The sequence below is a fragment of the Mus caroli genome, unplaced genomic scaffold, assembly GCF_978045245.1.
Source record: "Mus caroli unplaced genomic scaffold, Mus_caroli_1 scaffold_16, whole genome shotgun sequence".
NCBI classification, from domain to species: domain Eukaryota; kingdom Metazoa; phylum Chordata; class Mammalia; order Rodentia; family Muridae; genus Mus; species Mus caroli.
In genome coordinates, this window is record NW_028227271.1 from 46,222,304 (window position 1) to 46,242,935 (window position 20,632).

Sequence of the window (20,632 nt, forward strand, 5' to 3'; positions counted from 1 at the left end):
AGAAATTTGTTTGGAGATAATGAAAGTTAAACCAGGGCCAAAGCTGGTGTCACAGAATGAAGGAAACCTAAGAGAGTCATTGCCAGAGGCCTACATATCTCAGCGGAGGCTCGCTCTGCTGACGTGTTAGCTTTATAACAGTTCCCTAAGCATTCAGAATTAAAAATCTTGTTGCAAGGAATTAATCTGGAACATATAAACACTTGTTTTCTTTTAGAATCTTTTGAAGATGGTTGTTAAAAAAAGTCAGAAATATAATATATTCCAACTGGAAAATTTGTATGCAGTAATCAGCCAGTGTATTTATGAGCACCGCAGGGACTATGACAAAACAGCGCTTGTTCAGGTAAAGTTTGGACTTAAAACTGGTTTCGTTGCTTATTTTGAGACAGAGTCTTTCTACACAGCCTTGATTATCTAGATAAGTAGACCAGTCTGACTTCAAACCTACAGAGATCTATCAGGTTCTGTCTCTGCTTCCGCCTCTAGAGTGCTGGGATTAAAGGTTTTTAAAGGTGTGCACTACCATGCCTAGCTAACTAGAAACACTTTACACTCCCCTTGCCAGGTAATATTCCATTAAAGGTGACTGAAGTCTTAAAGACGAACCAAAGTGTGGTGAGCCACTTATAAATTTCATTATTTAGGTATAGGCAGAAGGATCAGTGTCCAAGGTCATCTTCTGCTATGTAGCATGTTTGAGGCCAGCTTGAAGTACATGAAACTCAAATCCAAAAAATAATAATTTAGAAGCTATTTTTGTATGAAGACTATAGATTATTAGTAGATATAAACAAGTGTAATGTGATATAAATCTAAGAAATCGATTAGATTGTATTTATGATAAACAATGGCTCCATAGTATTGATAAAACCAGAAATATATACTTAAATATAGAAATGTGCTTTTTAAAAATAGCCTTTTTCCACCCGGGCAGTGGTGGCACACGCCTTTAATGCCAGCGCTTGGGAGGCAGAGGCAGGCAGATTTCTGAGTTCCAGGTCTACAAAGTGAGTTCCAGAACTGTCAGGGCTACACAGAGAAACCCTGTCTCGAAAAACAAACAAACAAACAAAAAACCCATCATGTTAAATGCTACTTACATATTACCAGTCACCTATAAAATCTGCCCTCTAGCCACCTAGTATATGGAGTGTGTGGGTGTGAGTGCACTGTCCCTGTAGATTTCACTAGGATGTATGCATGCTATTTGTAGGATACGGTTGCTTACATTGTATATAAGTCTGACCCGATACTTACGTAGATAGTTAATATTCTTATCGGTAATTTTTTTTTAGCTTTTCTTGGTATTGAAATTTTCTTTCCTTCTTGTCTTTTACACAGAAAATGGAGCAAGCAGTAGAAAACTTCATTTTTTCCAGATTATAGTCGATACATTCAAGTACTTTATCTTCAGTTCCTATTTAATTGTCTTCAGATATATCTTCATGACTGCTGCAAGATAAGATGAAATCTTGCATCTTCAAGAAAAGATTAAAATAGTAAAAGTGTCTTAAATTTCCTGATACTTATGTACATATAGTAAGATAACTGGTCTTAGATGTTTGAGCAAAGCACTGCTACAATAGTAATAGTTTGGCTAGATCTTAAAGCTATTTTGGTAATTAATGTTTTGTGACATTTAATAATGACTTAGCAAGCATTGGATTTTTTGTTGTTATTGTTGTTCTTGCTAGCTAAAGCACTTTTAGTTTTATCCTTCCCTAGTAGGTTATTGTATCAGACTAGAATTATATCTGTTATATTTTGCTGTCTTTGTTTTCCTTTGTCTTTCTCCTATTTGCCAAAATTCAAGTTGTGATTTTCAAGAGGACCTCAAAACAATTCTGTACTTAATATAAAAATCAATGTCTTTAGATAAATACTTTAATAGTTCTAATTTGGGTTAATATTTTTAAACGTATTGTTTACTTTTGTAATTATATACACAACAAATATATTAGTGACTAGTTTTTGTATTTGACAACTGTTTACCATTGTGTTTAGGTTATATTCTATAAATACTCTTTATATACATATGTATGGCTATAAATATAAATTTTGTATTGCTGGTACCAAAACCTTTTTTTTTTTTTTTTGGTTTTGGTTTTGGTTTTTCCAGACAGGGTTTCTCTGTGTAGCTCTGGCTGTCCTGGAACTCACTTTGTAGACCAGGCTGGCCTCGAACTCAGAAATCCTCCTGCCTCTGCCTCCCAAGTGCTGGGATTAGAGGCGTGGGCCACCACGCCCGGCTCAAAAATACATTTCTTAAAGTTGAAATCGTTTGCTTCTTCCATAATGGGACGTTTAAGCTTCTTTCGGAACAGCATGTGTTGGAAAGCTTGTTTGAGAATGGCTACTAGAGTTTAAGAGGCTACGTATGGGGTTTGTGGGGGATGTAGTGGTGGTAAGGATCAGACCTAGGGCCCAGTGTACACTTAAGCACATGCCTAGCTCAAGAGTTTAGATTTTAGTATAGTTTAAAGTTGAGCTGCCTTTTTTTATGTAGATATTTAAAGTATTTCTGAAGTTCAGGAATTTGGATACCTTAATTAGTAGATGCTGTCCTATATACCTATTAAAAATGCCAAACACTGATAACATTGAACATGTTCATATTGATAGAGATAATATTGTATAGGTCTAGTGTGTATGTATCTGGGATCTCCACCCTTGAGGCCGAGACAGGAAGATCAGGAGTTCAAGGTCATTCCATACATGTTAAGTTTGAAGCCAGCCTGGCTACTTGAGACTCTGTCTCACAAAAGCAAATAAACAAAGGATTATGCTTAATCGTTTTCATTGAAGTTTATTATAACTTATTTCAGATGTGTCCTTTTATTGTACATTTTTGTATAATAAATGTTGAAGTTGAAAACTGTTACTTGTTTCTAGTTCTTGTGTGAGTGCATATGTGCCATAACTTTTGTGTGGAATCAGAGGACAGCTCTGTGACGTCTTTCTTTGCTTCCATGCTTATATGATGTGAATCTAGGGAATCAAACTAGATTACTAGGGTTGTATGTGTACATGTGTGTATGCGTTCATGTGTGTGTCTGTGCATATGCAAATATATTCTCTTACTTTGTTATAACATTTTCCATTTTCAAGATAAAACACAATTCCAAAATACAACTAACCCAGTTTCAGTTCCTGTCTTAAGTTTTGTTTTGTTTTAACCTAGGGTCATGTCTGATGTTAATTACTGTATCCGTGTGTTGCCATGGAACAGTCAGTACCAGTGATGAGCACTGTGTGGGGTTTCTAGCCACTACACCTAGTCCTAGAAGAGGGAAGACAGGAAGTCATTACTGAAACTGCAAAGACAGCTGCCATGATTCAGCCTCCCTCACAGAGTCAGCGTCTGCGCCTTAAGCTTGGAGGAAATGAGAATAAACACCCTAACCTCTCTCTGTGTCCTCTTGCTACATCTCAGTAGTTCACCCAGGAATAGTAATTCCATCTGTAATAAATAGACTTGGTGGATGCACAGATCCTCTACCTTGAAGCCTTGTCAGAGTAGAATGGTAGGAAGAATCTTCTCCATGGGTGCATTTCCACAGGCCCAGTCATCAGTAACTTTGTATCTGTCATATGCTCAGAAGCTACAGTTTTTATTTACTTTCTAGCTGTACCTTGCCCTTATCCTAGGGAGCATTGTAACAGTCCTAAATGTTTCCTCCAAAAGTACACAGTCACTGAAGGCTATGAAAAAAGCACACAACAATTGTTGGTTAATTCAATCAATATTGGAGGCCTGTGCTAAAACCAAATCATATTAGCAGAATGCTGGAGTTTTGATTGGAAGTGATGATAGCGAAGGGAGAATCATTTAAACCCATCTTAATGTGGATCCTCTCGGGATGGGAAGTATCTATAGAGACTAAGATGAGGAAGGAGGGCTGGTGAGATGGCTCAGCAGTTAAGAGCACTGACTGTTCTTCTGGAGGTCATGAGTTCAAATCTCAGCAACCATATGGTGGCTCACAACCATCTGTGTAATGAGAAACAAAACCTATGGGCTGGAGCAAGAGGGAGAAGGGGAAAGGTGGGGGGTGGCAAAGAATAACAAAATTTTTAAAAAGGTGAGAAAGGAGATGAAATGTGTTTTTAATTGGTTTATCTGAAGAATAGCCCACTTTGGGATAGGAGTGCTACAAATTACAAAGCAAGAGGAAGGAGAATATCTTTTTTAAAAAGTTAGAAGTTTGTTTTAGTATGTGTATGAGAGGAGATTTTATATACAGAGAGAGATAGGAGATATTTGAGTGTCCCCAGAGAGCAAACCCTTGGAGTTGGAGGTGTTTGTGAGCTAACCAGTGTGGGTGCTGGGATGTAAACTCTAAACCTCATTATAGAGAGCAGCAGGTGCTCCAAGCTGCCTGATCCCCAGTCCCCCAGAAGATGATTTTGATTTTGTTGTTGACTTTTAAGAAGAAAAGTATCATTGAAATGGAGGCAGAATGGGTTTCAAATTCCCTTCTGCAAGCTGATATTACCAAGGGGGTTGGAGATACCCTGTGTGTAACCTGCTCTGCTCTGCTGCTGCTCCTCCTCTTCCTTCCCCTCCCCCTCATTCTTTCTCATTCTCTCCTTTTTCCTCCTCTTCATTTTTCTTCTCTTCCTCTTTTAAATTATTGTTTTTTATTTCGCATGTATAGATGTTTTGCCTGCACGTGTCTTGTACAGCAATTGCATACTATGCCCTTGAAGGCCAGCAGAGGTGGTTGGATTCCCTGTAGTTGAATGAACTGACAACTGTGAGCTCCATGTGGGGGCCTGGAACTGAGCCTGGGTCCTCTGCAAGAGCAGCACGGGCTCTTAGCTACTGAGCCATTTCTCCTTTCTCCCCTACCCTCCATGCCTCTTGCTTACCCAGCCCATGGAGTTCTCTCTGTTGACACTACATTTATTGCAGTTCACTCCAATCCTCCCATCCGAGCCTCATGTTGAAACTTCAGGTGTATGGAGCCACTAGCTGGCTCAGGTCCTAGGCCTTTTTTTGTTTGTTTGTTTTGTTTTTGTTTTTTATTTTTTTGTTTTTTTTCAAAATAGGGTTTCTCTATTGCCTGGCTGTCCTGGAACTCACTCTGTAGACCAAGCTGGCCTCGAACTCAGAAATCTGCCTTCCTCTGCCTCCCAAGTGCTGGGATTAAAGGCGTGTGCCACCACCGCCCTGCAGGTCCTAGGTCTTTTAAGGTCATCGGTTTAGGTTGTTTTGTCTTGGGTTTTGATTATAGATCCATCATTCACCACAATAAATCCTTAGTTGACAATAATAGAGGTATCAGATAAGGAGAGAGGGTTACAGTGAGGGGCAGGAAGTAGGCGATTGGCCCAGAATGGGGACACATGGAAGGTTCTGGTGAGGGAAGTCCAAACCTCAGAGAAGTAGAGCTAAGTGGCCATATTCACCGGCAATGCCAGCACATAGGAGTCAGAGACAAGAGCATCATGAGCCTGAGTGACACAAGATATTGATTCAAAACAGGTCAGAGGGGGGCTGGTCAAATGGCTCAGTGGGTAAGAGCACCCGACTGCTCTTCTGAAGGTCCAGAGTTCAAATCCCAGCAACCACATGGTGGCTCACAACCATCTGTAACAAGATCTGATGCCCTCTTCTGGAGTGTCTGAAGACAGCTACAGTGTACTTACATATAATAAATAAATAAATAAATCTAAAAAAAAAAAAAAAAAAAAAAACACAGGTCAGAGGAGGGAGCCAGTAAAACAAGGGTACTTGCAGTCAGGCTTGGTGAGCTGAGCCTGACGCCCTGAGGTTAAACTTCTGAACGAACACGCATGGTGAAAGGAGAAAACTGATTCTGACTCCTGGAAGTTAGCTTCTGACTTCCACATGTACACCTTAACACAAGTGCGCACACACACATACTCGAACACACTATACACATAATCATACAGATGTACACATGTATATACAGAGACACATGTATATACATACATACCACACAGACATAAATATACACAGACCACATACAAATACAACACACACAAACATAGACACACTCACTACATATAAATACACAGACACATATACACCATACACACCACACATACACACACAGATGTAAAACATAAGAAGCCCAGTAGGAGGGGCTGAAGAGATGGCTCAGTGGTTAAGAGCACTTGTTGCTTTTCTACAGGATCTGGGTTCAGGTTTCAGTACCCACGTGTGGCTCACAACCATCTGTAATTCCAGTTCCAGGGGACCTGTCACCCTCTTCTGATCTCCAAGGGTACCAGGTCTGCATGTAGTTCATATTCATACATGCAGACAAAACACTGATGTGCATACAATAAAAATTTTGATTTCTTTTTAAAGCAGAGTAGGATTTAGGTAGTAGCAGCCCTTCAAAAAGATACCAGATCATTTTTACTACACTTTCAGAAACCACTTCACTAAATGTATTATCCTAAGGCTATGAAAGGACCAATCACGGACTAGCTTTGCTTATATTTGTTTTCATAGTTTGAAACCCATCCAATTAACTGTATTGTGTAGGCTTTCTACAGTCAGTCTGCAAAATGACTGCAGAAAGGACTGGAAGGTTGTAGGTGCCCACTTCCTTTAGCTCTGAGAGCAAGAACAAAATTACAGAGAAAGTCTATATGTGCATAAACAGTGATGAGGGAAGCCAGCAGCTAATTTGCTGGGTTACAAACAGATGGGTTTTATTTGGTTTAGGATTCTTAGGTTGCCAGTTAACAGAAATTCTCTTATGCTAACCTTAGCAGAAAGACTCGTATTTTGAAAAGATAGTTGGAAAAAGCCGAACGGTAGCAGAAGAGAACCAATACTCCTCCAAGTCACCCACAATTCTTTTTGTTGTTTTTGCAAGACAGGGTTTCTCTATTTTACCTGTGGCAGTCCTGGAACTCACTATGTAGACCAAGCTGGCCTGGAACTCATAGAGATTGGCTACTTCTGCCTCCTGAGTGTTGGGATCAAAAGTGTGAGTCACCGCCGCTCAGCTGTTTGTTTGTTTGTTTTGGGGGGGAAGGGTTGGCAATTTTTAAAATAGTTGACATCGATGGGCCCTAATGCCCATGTCCACTTAGCCTGTGTCTGGATGCTAGTGTCATATAACTTAGTCTGTTCTTTGTGACTCTCAGAAAGTGTGAGCCCAGAAGCCAGGGGTTTTCTGTTAGAGATAGCAAAGCCACAGTTTATCTGCACAATCTTCAATGTGCATTTGCCTCCATTCTCTAGCGCACACAGCGAAGTTTTCCCTCACGTGTACTCTATGCTCCTATGTATATCAATCCTCAAGAAAGGCCTCAAGGTAGGTTCTACTCTACATTTTGCAACTAAGGAAATTGCGGCTTAGCTTAAGTCACCTAGGCTTCTTCACATAGGAGAGGAAGAAGAGGGGATCAAACCTAGGCATGTATGAATTGAAACCCATACTTTTTAAAAATTATTTTCTGTGCATGGCTTTTTTGCCTGCACATATATCTGTATACTCTGTTCAGTGCCCTCCCCCTCCCCTAGAGGCCAAAAAAGGGTGTTAGATGCCCTGGAACTTAAATGGCTGAGAGTTGCTCTGTGGGTGTTATTGGAACCCAGGTCTTATTAAAAAAAAAAAAAAAAAAAAAAGTAGCCAGTGCTCTTAGGTGCTGAGTCATAGCCAGCCCTGCTGAGAAATATTTATTTTACTTTGCAGTCATCCTGGGATTTGAACATAGCCATACCATTCTCAGCAAACCCCATATTTGGGTGTGGAGGGGGGGCGGTAGAGGGTGTTTGTGACAGGTTTTCTTTACATAACCCTGGCTGTCCTAGAACCCACTTTGTAGACCATGCTGGCCTCGAACTCACAGAAATCTGCCTGCCTTTGCCTTCTGAGTACCAGGATTAAAGATGTGCACCACTGCCTAGCAAAAACCACTTTAAAACAAACAAACAAAACCTTTTTTTTTTTTTTTTTTTTTTTTTTTGATTTTTCGAGACAGGGTTTCTCTGTATAGCCCTGGCTGTCCTAGAACTCACTTTGTAGACCAGGCTGGCCTCGAACTCAGAAATCTGCCTGCCTCTGCCTCCCAAGTGCTGGGATTAAAGGCATGTGCCACCATGCCTGGCACAAAACCTATTTTTAATTTTTATGTGCATTTGTGTTTTGCCTGCACGTATGCCTGGTCTGGTCCCCTGGAATTAGAATTAGAAACAATTGTGAGCCGCCATGCAGGTGCTGGGAATTGAATCCAGGTCCTCTGGAAGAGCAGGCAGTGCTCTTAACCACTGAGCAGTCTTGCCAGCCCCCCAAAACCACATTTTTTTTTTGGTTTTTTTTTTTTTTTGGTTTTTTTCGAGACAGGGTTTCTCTGTGTAGCCCTGGCTGTCCTGGAACTCACTTTGTAGACCAGGCTGGCCTCGAACTCAGAAATCCGCCTGCCTCTGCCTCCCGAGTGCTGGGATTAAAGGCGTGCGCCACCACGCCCGGCTCCAGCCACATTCTTTATTATTACTCTTATTATTCAAACCCACATTCTTAATCACATTTTTAAAAAATAGGTATTGTAGATGCCGCCTAATCTCCGTTTGGCCTGTAACATTCCAGAATAGGCCACTTGGGGTCTCCTCAAGCACTGGGAACCTGGCATCTGAGGTGGGCTAGAAACAACAGGAGGAGCCTGCGCTACTATAAATACTTGACAGGTTTAGGAGACATTGGCAGACAGCAACCTTTTTCTCCTTGGATGGCTCCGAGGCATCTCTGTTCAAGTTCAAACCCTACTGGAAGCTGCTACCCTTGTTGGACCCCGCTTCTGTGCCACCTCTCCCTTAGAAGGACCTAATGGTGTCACCCACCAAAGAAACGGTGGGCTTTCCTGATCCTTTACCTAAGGGCTGTCTTAGGAAGAGGCTGACCTAGCCACTCCATTTGTAAAATAGAAGTAGAAAACTACTAAATACCCAATAAGAGCTACATTGTTGTTGTTTATATACTCAAGTTTTGATGTATTAGCTACTTTTGTAACCAAGTAACTCCCAGAAACAGCTTAGGAAAGATCTGTCTTGACCCACCTTTGCAAAGGATTTGGTATATGCTTGCTTAGTTCTCAGCCTCTGAGCAGAGCATCAGAGTGGTAGGGGACAGCTATTCCTATGACAGCAAAGAGCAAGAGGAGAGAAGGATCCAGGAAGCTGCCAGGGATACTATGTCTCAAGAATCTACTTCTAGTGACTACCTCAAGTTAGAGCCTATCTCCCAAAGCCTCCAGAACCTCAAGACTCAAACCAGAACTTAGCTGTTGAACTTCACAAACCAGCATTGATTTCAGTATTTCATTGTGGCAACATAATTTTATTTTCAAGTTTCTTCCCATTGTAATTTTTTTTTATTTTGTAATCATACAGTTTTTAGCTTGCTTTCAAAAAAAAAAAAGAAGAAGAAACATGTTTAACATATGTCATTTTTAGCGTGCAAAGGTTGGAAATGAAACTGCTTATATTTGAGGAACCGACTTTGCCAGCATCAGAGCTCTGGCTGGGAATCAGACGGCATTTAACATGCAGCGAGAGGGCCCTTGGAAGACTTCTATCTTTAGAGCATATGCCAGATCAAAATGATTTAAAAGAGATAGGACTCAAATGCTTCACGGATCAAAACCAGCAGAATATGGATACCCTGGACATGCAGACATTGTGAGCTACAAGCATGGGTTTAAAAGCCCATTGTGAGACTTGGAGAAAAAAGGGGACCGTTGCAATAGATAATGTATTCATGAAATAATTTGGAAACTGATTACGTGTGATGAATTCTAATTATTGCTATTTAGTGGGGTGAGTATTTAGGAAAATCAGAGTCCTGAAAAAAAACCAAAACAAAACCAGTGTTTTAATTCTTTAGGAAGAAAACTAAGTTACCCTCGATCTTATGCTCTACAATTAATTATTCCACTCAGTTTACAGGCTTTATATTTAGTAGCAAAGCATATATGTCTTTTCTGTTTCTTCTTTAAAATTTTCCAATCTTTCCACCTCGCTAGGAAACATGTAAATTACCACACTTCTGTGAATTCTCTGGTTTCTTCTGAACCTTCACCTCACAGCTGTGGTATGAAATATAATCACTAAAATGCCATTCTATCCAAAAAAGACACTTTCCTTACATTCTTGGTCCAAATAGCCTTGCAGGAGAAGAAAGAGAGACAAGCTCACAGTGTCTTTCATTTAAAAATAGCCAATCTGAAAACATACTCAAGTGGTGGTGGTGGCTGGGAAAGGCGAGACACAAACAAACCCTCTTTTCTGTGTTTTAAAGTTTATGCAACGATTTTCTGCTCTTGTTAATAAAAAAATATATATATAAATTAAGTCACTTTCAGTGATTTTTTTAGCCGTTATAAAGTTTTGAATTTTCTAAAAGATGACAAAACAATCAGAAAATAATTCTTGTATAGCTAAGCTGAAAAGTCATGTATTTCTTATATTTTGTGCTGCTCTCTTCACTATCTTTGGGTAAGAAATTTTCAAGAGGGTTATTAAAGCCTGGTGTGGTAGTGAACACAAGTAATCCCAGCATCCAGGAAGCTAAGACTGGAGAATGGTGAGTTCTGGATCAATCTCGGATACCTAGGGTGACCCTGTCTCACCCCCACCCCCCAAAAGGAGTTTAGTCATTTGGTATGTGTGAAATATATAAACATAGGTTTTTTTTTTAAGTTTGTGTGCATGATTGTGTATATGTGCATGGAATATTTATTTATTTATTTATTTATTTATTTATTTATTTTTGGTTTTTCGAGACAAGGTTTCTCTGTATAGCTCTAGCTGTCCTGGAACTCACTCAGTAGACCAGGCTGGCCTCGAACTCAGAAATCTGCCTGCCTCTGCCTCCCGAGTGCTGGGATTAAAGGTGTGCGTCACCACGCCCAGCTGTGTATGGAATTTATTAAAGCAAGATTTAATACAGTTAGTCCAACAATGGCTGGCTATGAACAGAAACTCCCAAGAACCCAGTAGTTGCTCAGTCTACAAGATTAGATGTCTCAGTTAGTCTTCAGTAGATGCTGGAATACCAAAGCAGGCTCAAATGCCAGCGAAGGGATGGATGTGCTAACAAGGGGTGGGCAAGCAGGCAAAAAACAAAGCTTCCTTCTTTCATGTCCTTACATAGGCTTCAGGCAGAAGGTGTGGCCCAGGTTGGGGGTGCGTCTTGTCTCCAGTTCCAGACTGAAGGTGTGTTCCTCTCCAAATCAAGCAAAAGTCCCTCACAGACATGCCCTCCTCAACCTTTGGATTTTAGTTAAATTCAGATGTAGTCAAGTTGAGAACGGAAACCAATCATGCCATGGGATTTGTAATATTGTAATATTATAAATCAAATTGTATCCAGTCGGAAGTTTAAACAAAACATCTAAGTACCTGATTGATTGTCTTGCACCTCACTAGCAGTTCAGTTGCCTTTGTCTTGTATTTCAAGACTGGCAAAGATTGTTAACTCCATTGTGGTTGGAAAGGAAACACAAGTTTCATTCTTGTTGGACACAGTATCCAAAAGTGATGCCCTATTGGCCGGATAGCAGATGGACACATTTAGTCTTCATCCAGATGCTCACCTGGTCCCCACCTGTGTTATTACTTTTCTGTTGCTATGATATCCAAGGCAACTTAAAGAAGGAAGCCTTGATTTGGCTTTTGGTTCCAGATAGATTAAGATTCCATCATGATAGGGAAGCTGGCAGCAAGCAGCGTGAATGGCAGCTGAAACAGTTCAGGGTTCACATCTTGAACCAAAAATACCAAGCAGGGAGCTCAAACCGGTGGTAGGCAAGGCTTTGACATACTTCTTTCAGCAAGGCCACACCTCCTAAACCCACCCAAACAGTGCCAATCAAATGGAGACTATGTATTCAACTCCAGAGATTAAGGGGGACATTTTTTATTCACGTCACCACACTGCCTTTTCTGTATATGGGCAAAAAGAGGCAACAGCCTGGATGCCTGAGCTCTACTTGGAAGGGGGCGGAACTGGAGTCTCCTGCTGCTCTAAGAGTCTTTGATGGGTGAGAAATAGATGATTAGCTAGGCTTGTGGGTTCAAGGCTTGTTACAGAAGTGCAGTTGGAACTGTCGTAACAACCAGAGGTAATGTACTCACATCATGTTTATTTACTAGGACAGAGAACTTCATAGGTAGCAATTATTGGTGTATGTGAACTTTGTTCTTAAAAATTGTCAATAATTGATGTGTCAAGCTGGGTGGTGGTGGCACACATCTTTAGTCTCAGCACTTGGGAGGCAGAGGCAGATAGATCTCCATGAGTTTCAAGGCCAGCCTGGTCTATATAATGAGTTCCAGGATAGCCAGGACTACACAGTGAAACTCTGTGTCAAAAAACAAGAAACAAAATCAATCAGTCAGTCAACCAAATAGACAAAATTCAACTCAAAATAGATGGTAGGTACAAATTTAAAACATAAAATCATGAAATTCCTAGGTAATGAATTGGAGGAACTCTAGATAACATTGGATTTTTTTTCTAATGACCTTAAAGATGGACTAGAACATACAGGTTCTCTCATTAGAATCTGAAATTGGGAAACATGCTATTTAGTGTGGCTCTCTGTTTATTATTGATAAGTAGTACATGTCCCAACTCCAAATTCTATTTTGCTTCTTAGGAATTTTATGATTCAATCCCATCGGCTGTGTTAGTCACATTTTTTTTTTTTTTTTTTTTAGCCACTGTGACCAAATACCTGAGACAATGTAAAAGTTCAGCATCTCTAATGTGTTTGGGTCTGGTGTAAGGCATCAATCATGAGTGTATTATGGTGGACAGAGTAAAAGAAAGAATATAGCAGGTGAGGCTGTTTACTTCATGACAGCTAGGAAGCCAGGGAGACAGCAGTCAGACATGTCCTTTGAAGACCTGTCCTAGTGACTGGACTCCTCCTTTCCATTCGGCTATGCATTTTCTCAACAGATTAATTCATCAATGAATTTAATGCTGCCTTGATCCAATTGCCTCTCAATAGTGGCACCAACGAGGGAGCAAGCTTTTTGAGGGAAAGGAAGCATGATAAACAAGTCACAACACTGAGCCACGTTCAAAACCAATGGTGCTCAGCCCTCCTGATGGTGCAACCCTTTAAACAGTTCCTCAGGTTGTGGCAACTCCCAACCATAAAATTATTCTGTTGCTACTTTGTAGCTATAATTTTGCTGCTGCTAGGAATCACAATGTAAATATCTGATATGAAACCACTGTGAAAGGATCTTTTGACTCCCTCCATCCCCAAAGGGGTCACAACGCCCAGGTTGAGATCCACTGATCTCCTAGAGGGGTTTTGTTTTACACATGCATGTAGAAGTCAGAGGTCAAGAATGAGTGTCTTCCATCGTACTCCACGTTGTTTTGTGAGACTGAGTCCAGAGCTGTCTGATTGGCTAGACTTGCTGGCCAGAGAGTCAGTCTATGCCCTCTGCCCCCTACCTCACCGAGTGCTAGAGTTACAGGTGTGTGTGACACCACACTATGCTTTTATTTGAGTTCTTTCATGCTTGCTCAGCAAGAATGTCTGGGAAGATAGCACAGCCATCTGGAGGAATTGTTTGTTGTTTGTTTGTTTGTTTGTTTGTTTGAGACAGGGCTTCTCTGTGTAGCCCTGGCTGTCCTGGAACTTGCTTTGTAGACCAGGTTAGCCTTGAACTCAGTGGTCCACTGCTCTGTGCCTCCCAAGTGCTGGCATTAAAGGTGAGTGCCACTTTGTCTTGGAGAGGAATCTTAAAAGGGCTTAGGAGAGGTGAGATTAGAGTGGGCATGCACAGAGCTTTGGCCCCGGAATTGAGCAAGCTCACTTGGATGTTCTTTTCTCAAACCTACAGGACCATCGACGGGAAGGAAATCAAGAGCAAGGGCATCAGGGTCAGCATCCTTTCCCAAGGGAAGACATATATACTAGACATATATTTCTCTTGTCCTAGCAGATCCCCAAGACTGTCAAGTGGAGAGGCCTCAGAGGGCATTGGCATCAGCATAACTGATGCTTTCTTGAGAAGTTAGGATGAGCCAGACCCCTTGCACAAACCACCAACCCTTCAAGACAGGATCGATAGATCAGTTGTACCATTATCTTAATCTTACTCATGCATGCAAATAAACATAGGCAAGTGAAGAAGTCTGACTTGGAGCTGGAGTGTGGTCAGTCTGCTGATATGATGGAAAGAAGTAGGGCCTCATTCTGGCACTGTGGCTATGCAGCTGTTCCCAGTAAGAGCTGAAATCTAGGCTGCTCTGTGACAGGTGAGAGCCAGTAGACTGTGGCATAAGTGACATTCAAGAGACTCTGAGCCCTACTTCTTGCTTATTTGGGCCCCTATGGCTATATGGGAATGAGACTGGGCTAGACTACTAGAAGAGGAGATATGTAGCTAGTCATATATATACCTGTGATCATTAGTGGTATAACTTCTGGGGTTATTCTAGATGTCGCTTCAAGTCATCGAATGTAGTTCTCTTGGACCAAACAGCCCCTCAGACAACCTACCTGCTAACTACAGACACATGAGCAAGTCCAACAGAGATCACTCAAACGCCAGTCCAAGTAAGCAGAACCACCCAGTCGTCCTTCAATCTACTGAGTTAAGGAACTTTTTGTATTTTCTGTGTAGTGCTAGAACCAAACTGCGGGTCTTCTGCATTCTAGACAAGCACTCCACCCCTAAGCCATCAGCCATCTCCCTCACCCCGTGCTTGGTCTTTTCAGCTGTTTGATTTGGTGAGTTCGGTATGCAACAACTCTTGGATGTAGTTAGCAAGTGGCAGAGGGTATGGGGACTTGTACAGTAACCATTTTGACCTTAATGCCCATGAATTTCTTTAGATCCTGTGCATACTATACTTGAGAAATGCAGCCGCTGCCTTCTTAGGAGCAGTGTAGACAGCAATAGGTTGTAGGACTGGTCAGGATAAGTTCAAATCTCAGCTTGTTTACTTTCAGCATGTTAATATCTCCAAACATCAGCTTCCGCATATGTTGACTGCAAATAGCACCATCTACCTCATAGACATCGGGAGCTTAAAGTGAGAAAACACATCAAAAACATCCAGAGTTTATCAAGCTGTGAGATCTCATGGGAAATGCAAGCCTATAGAGCTGAAAGGTTTTAGCAACAAGCTGAATTTCCTTTCCCATGTTGACCCCCATGTCTCTTGACAGTTTTAGGAATGGATTTTTCTACTCAGAGACAGTAACTGTTCAATTAATCATGGGCATTTAGATCGAACTTTAATATTATTGTTACTGTTGTTACTTTATGTGTATGAGTGTTTTTGCCTGCGTGATATCTGTAATGTCATGTGTCTGCCTGGTGCCTGTGGAGGCCAGAAGAAGGCATCGGATCCCCAGTCAGAGATGGTTTTGAGCCACCACATGGGTGCTGAGAATGAAGCTCAGAGTCTCTGAAGAGCAGTAAGTGCTCTTAACTGCTATGCTATCTTATCTCTTTAACTCCTAGGCCAATATTTGTTAACACAAAGTTCAATTATGTAAAGGTTACCACAGCTGCATGTCCAAAGCAGATTCACAACTGCATCTGATAGCCACTAAATTTGCATTTCCTACCAGGAGTGGTATGGACCTGACCACCTATTTTTAAGTAAAGTACTCTAGTAATATTCATGCATGCTAAAGTTTAATGACTGCTAATTAGCATCTTCTGCTAAGACTGTGAGACTGTGGAGCATTGTATTTCATATTCCTTTCCTAATTGTCTGCTATCTGTGTCCTAACCTTTAAATATTTTCTTTTAAAGACAGAGCGCAGGCTGGTCCTTACTCTGGAGACCAGGCTGGAATCACAGGCATGGGCTACCATGGCCTAGCTCTAAAATTTTTGATTAAAAAGAATACACTGCAGGAAGGCAGGAAGAAAGCTTAGTTCTTGACCTTAAATTAGCAGTTGGCCTCCAGAGGTTCTTTTATGGTTCAGGATTGTGCCAGAGACCTGTGATGGGGAGAGGCCCCAAAGGGTCTATGGAGATGACTCTAGCTGAAACTCCTAGAAGTAAGAGATAGGGATCCTGGGATCCTGGGACTCCCAGTGAAAGGATAAGGACAGCAATCCAACATAAAACCTTTGACCCAGGGGCTGGAGAGACGGCTCAGCGGTTAAGAGCACTGACTGCTCTTTCGAAGGTCCTGAGTTCAATTCCCGGCAACCACATGGTGGCTCACAACCATCTGTAACGAGATCTGGCACCCTCTTCTGGAGTGTCTGAAGACAGTGTACTTACATATAATAAATAAATCTTAAAAAACAAACAAACAAACTTTGACCCAAAATTTGTCCTGACTACAAGATACAGAGGGAATAGACAATCAATGACTGTCCCAAATTTAGACCCATCCCATGAGAAAGAACCAATCCCTGACAGAAGTAATAATACTCCGTGATGCTTGCAGACAGGAAGCTAGCATAACTGTCCCCTGAAAGGCTCCACCCAGCAGCCAATGAAAAGAGATGCATAGACTCACACCCAAATATTAGATGGAGCTCAGGGAGTCCTAACAGAAGTGTTAAGAGAAAGATTGAGCGAGCCGGGCGTGGTGGCGCACGCCTTTAATCCCAGCACTCGGGAGGCAGAGGCAGGCGGATTTCTGAGTTCAAGGCCAGCTTGGTCTACAAAGTGAGTTCCAGGACAGCCAGAGCTACACAGAGAAACCCTGTCTCGAAAAACCACAAAAAAAAAAAAAAAAGATTGAGGACAGAGACTCCACAGATCAATAGAGTCAACCAACCTGGACCCTTGAGGGCTCCCAGAGACTGAACCACCATCCAAAGGGCAAGCACAGGCTGGACTTAGGCCTCTTGCACATACTTAGCAGATGAGACGCTTGGTCTTCATGTGGGTTCCCCAACCACTGAAGCAGGGGCTGTCCCTGAGCCTGTTGCCTGCCTGCCTGCCTGCCTGCCTGTGGATCCCATTCCCCTAAATGGTCCACCTTGTCTGGCTTCAGTGGGAGAGGATGCACCAGGGGTTGGGGAGTGAGAGAGTGGGGATGAGGGGGTGACACCCAGAGAGGAAGGTAGGATAGGGGGAGGACTTTTGTGAGGGGAGAAGAAGGGCTAATATCAGGTTGTAAATTAAGTGAATAAATAAATTAAAAATTATTAGTTGGCTAAGAAAGGAGATTTAATACCATATTAAGTGATGTGGAGTGCAGTTTCTTTCTTCTTTTTCTTGCTCTCATGGGTATTATTATAATGCCTTTTTATTTTTAAAGACTTATTTATTTTATGTATATGAGTATACTGCAGCTGTCTTCAGACACACCAGAAGGGGGCATCAGATCCCATTACAGATGGTTGTGAGCCACCGTGTGGTTGCTGGGAATTGAACTCAGGATCTTCTGGAAGAACAGACAGTGCTCTTAACTGTTGAGCCATCTCTCCAGCCCTATAATGCTTTTTAAAAAGTCATTCTTTTTGAAGCCAGGGGTAGTAGCATACACATGTAATTCCAGCACTCAGGAGACAGAAGCAGCTGCATCTCTGTGAGCTCAAGGCCAGCCTAGTTTACAAAGCGAGTTCAAGGACAGCTATGCTACATAGTGAGATAAACACACACACACTGCTGTTTTGTGTTTTCCAGGCCTGTTTAGTGTAGACTTTTTTTTTTTTTTTTTTTTTTGGTAGAAATAAATTTATACCCTAATAGGCAAACCAACCCAAGTGGCACCATGATTCAGTTATAAAGCCTAACAATGTGTTACTCCTCAACTCCATATGCAGAAGTTAGATTTTCTTGTCCTGGGTTCCCAGCTATACTTCTGTGCTAGAGAAAGGAGTGGGGTGGGGGGAGGATTTTTATAATCGCCAGGAGGAGTACAGTACTCATTTCTCCAGCCATTACCATACGTTTATTATTTACATGGAACGTGCAGTTAGAGGAACAGGAAAGGACTTGTCCTAAAGCTGACTTTGAAAGCTTGTTTCAGGGGAACAACATTTAGAATGACCATCTTTTGTTGTTGTTGTTGTTGACCCTCTGAACTAGCCATCAGAGAATTGTGGGACCTTTCCATTAGGGCATAGTTCTCAAGCTCCCCTAACTATAGTCAAATGTTTAAAGTGTCTTAGTTTGATGTATTTTTGGTCTGTTTTATGGTATCATGTTTTAAAAACTGTCCCCCCCCCGCCAAGGGTAGAAAGAAGAAAAAGAACAACAGAGGGACGTGCCTACAAACAGAGCTGCTGGAAGTCTGTGCCTCAGACCAGGCTGGCGTTTATCACTTTTTATTCCAAGGGCTTCATTTCCTCCCAACACTCTCTTCAGTGTTCCAAAGGTGGGGTGGGCTCTGAAGAGCAAAAGCGCTGTGCTTTTTAGAACCCTACTGAACGACTTCTCAGCTCTAACAGGACTAAAGTCTTGTCATGCTCCTCTGGGGATGACAAGCCGCCAAGTTTGTGCATAAAAACTCTAGGCTTCTCACTGTGCCAATCCGCGGTTAAAACTCACTTCTGGAGCTGCGCAGCTGTTAAAATCAGTCATATTTACAATTTTTATAAATGAGTTTATTTTAATAGAAACAAGTTACCCTGTAAGCGTGGTCTCTAAACAGATTTATGTGGGCTGGCACAATCTGCTATGGGAAACATATATGCATATTGCTTAAGTCTGCAACGTTCTCTCTCTCTCTCTCTCTCTCTCTCTCTCTCTCTCTCTCTCTCTCTCTCTCTCTCTCTCAAGTGCTGGTAACAGTCTTGCTTTGTGCAAGGATGCCAGATAATTGGCAGCACTTCAACCAGGGATACTGTTCCCAGCACTGTGCTATTGAAATTGTTTTCCTGGACAGAAATGCCCTGTGGGAGTGACCTTAAATTGGGAGGCTTTGGGGAGTGAAACAGGCTGGCTGCTTTAGAGAGAGAGGGATAAGACTATAAACTAGTGCTAAAAAGGAGAAATAAGAAAAGGGAAACAGAGAGAGAGAGAGAGAGAGAGAGAGAGAGAGAGAGAGAGAGAGAGAGCTAGCAAGCAAAGTCCATATGCCTCAGACACTTCAGATTCTCCTCGATTTTCACTTTGATGTATTCTATGAGCATGTTGTTTTTTTTTTTTTTTTGCCTAGCATCTAGTCTGTAAGATCCTGGAAGACAGAACAGAGCCTTCCAGATCCATGGCTTCCACATCTATGATTCAACCAACTGTGGATCAAAATGTTCAGAAAAAAAAAAATCACGCATCTCTGCTGAACGAGTCAACTTTTTTTCTTGTCTCGGTATGTTAAACAGTTACAGTACAGCAGCTCTTTGCCTGATGTCTACATCATGCTAATAGAGATGAGGTAAATTCCATCGGGGGCATGTGCACAGATTATATGCAAATTCCATACCAGTTTGTTTAAGGGACTTGAATGACATTCTATTTGGGTATCATGGAGGGTTCCAGAATAATACCTTTTAGATACCAACGGACGACAGGATGGCTTTACTCAGTTTTACATCTTCTTTAGTGTCCGGCACATGTGGTCCTCAAAAAGCAAATGGTTGAATGCATGAACAAAAGGTTGAATATCTGAATTTGAAATATTTTCTTTGTTCAGAGTTAAATCCTAAACTGGGATTCTCAGTGGACCTGGAACTGTCTTTGGGGTGAGCATAAACTGGGGGGTGTGTGTGTGTGTGACTTTTTGTCTTGTATTTTTCTTATGAGGGATACATAAATACATTGTGTATTTAAATACATTGTGTATTAAATACATTGTGGAGAATGCATTGTTTTATATTACTGATGTTAGTACTGTATTATAAATACTTTCTATTAAACCACTTTCTATTAGAAACTACACTGATTTCTTAAATTATTTGTATAAGTAGTTTGCGTTCTGAATTTAGTTTCAAGGGGCTTGAGCGCTATTAATTTTTGTTTTAAGAATGGGCTGAGAGTGGGACAGGGTTGAGTACCTCTGCTGGTGAGACCATGAAGTTTCAGCATACACAAGTTTTAGAATTTTAGGATGCAACTAAATATTGTGCACGTTGATATCAGCAGCCAGGTCTTCCCTTCAAGTAAATGCAGAGTGCAAATTTTCGGACTGGCGTGGTTTGGTGGAGCTCTGCTATCAAAACACAAAAGGGTCCATGACTGGAATGGGGGTGGGGACTAAACATCCAGGCGCCAAAGAGTTCTCTTACATCCGTCCCGGAGCGGTGAGTACACGGAGCGAACACTCGGAGTGGTTTCCTTTCGCCCTCGTTTGTTATATTCATTGGAACAATGACGAGAGGGCGGAAGGGCAGAGGTGGGGAAGTCGCTGAGGTCCTCGGCTGGCCGCGCTGCGGGGCTGGTGCCCACTGAGGAGAGCTCGGCTTCAGTCAGTGGCTCTCCGGGGAAAGAGGGACAGCAGCAGGAGGCAGAGGCGGGAGGCTTCAAGTAGGGCCACGCTCAACTTTTCCCGTCCAAAGCTGGAACTACGGGGCTCCTGCTGGACTCGGGCTAGGAAGAGGCGGAGCAGCCGCTGACAGGAGCGCGGGACTGTTGACAGCGGGTGGGGGCGCGGCTGGCATCCAGAGGGCGCTGCTAAGGAGGAGCCGAGAGTGACAGTGGGCGTGGCTTAGGGAGGGGCGGGGCCTTAGGACCCCGGCTCCGGGAGAGAAGGGG

At 42.0% G+C, this 20,632-nt stretch overlaps 1 protein-coding gene across 1 annotated transcript in view; it reads left to right on the plus strand.

Moving 5' to 3' along the window:
- Nucleotides 1–2,849, plus strand: part of Atad2 (ATPase family AAA domain containing 2) — a 42,938-nt gene extending 40,089 nt beyond the window's left edge. The window contains exons 27-28 of the mRNA XM_021183846.2: nt 218–346; nt 1,345–2,849. Coding sequence (XP_021039505.1) covers nt 218–346; nt 1,345–1,389 — 174 coding nt within the window. The 3' untranslated portion in view covers nt 1,390–2,849. The remainder of the gene's footprint in view (nt 1–217; nt 347–1,344) is intronic.
- Nucleotides 2,850–20,632: the final 17,783 nt, after the last annotated feature.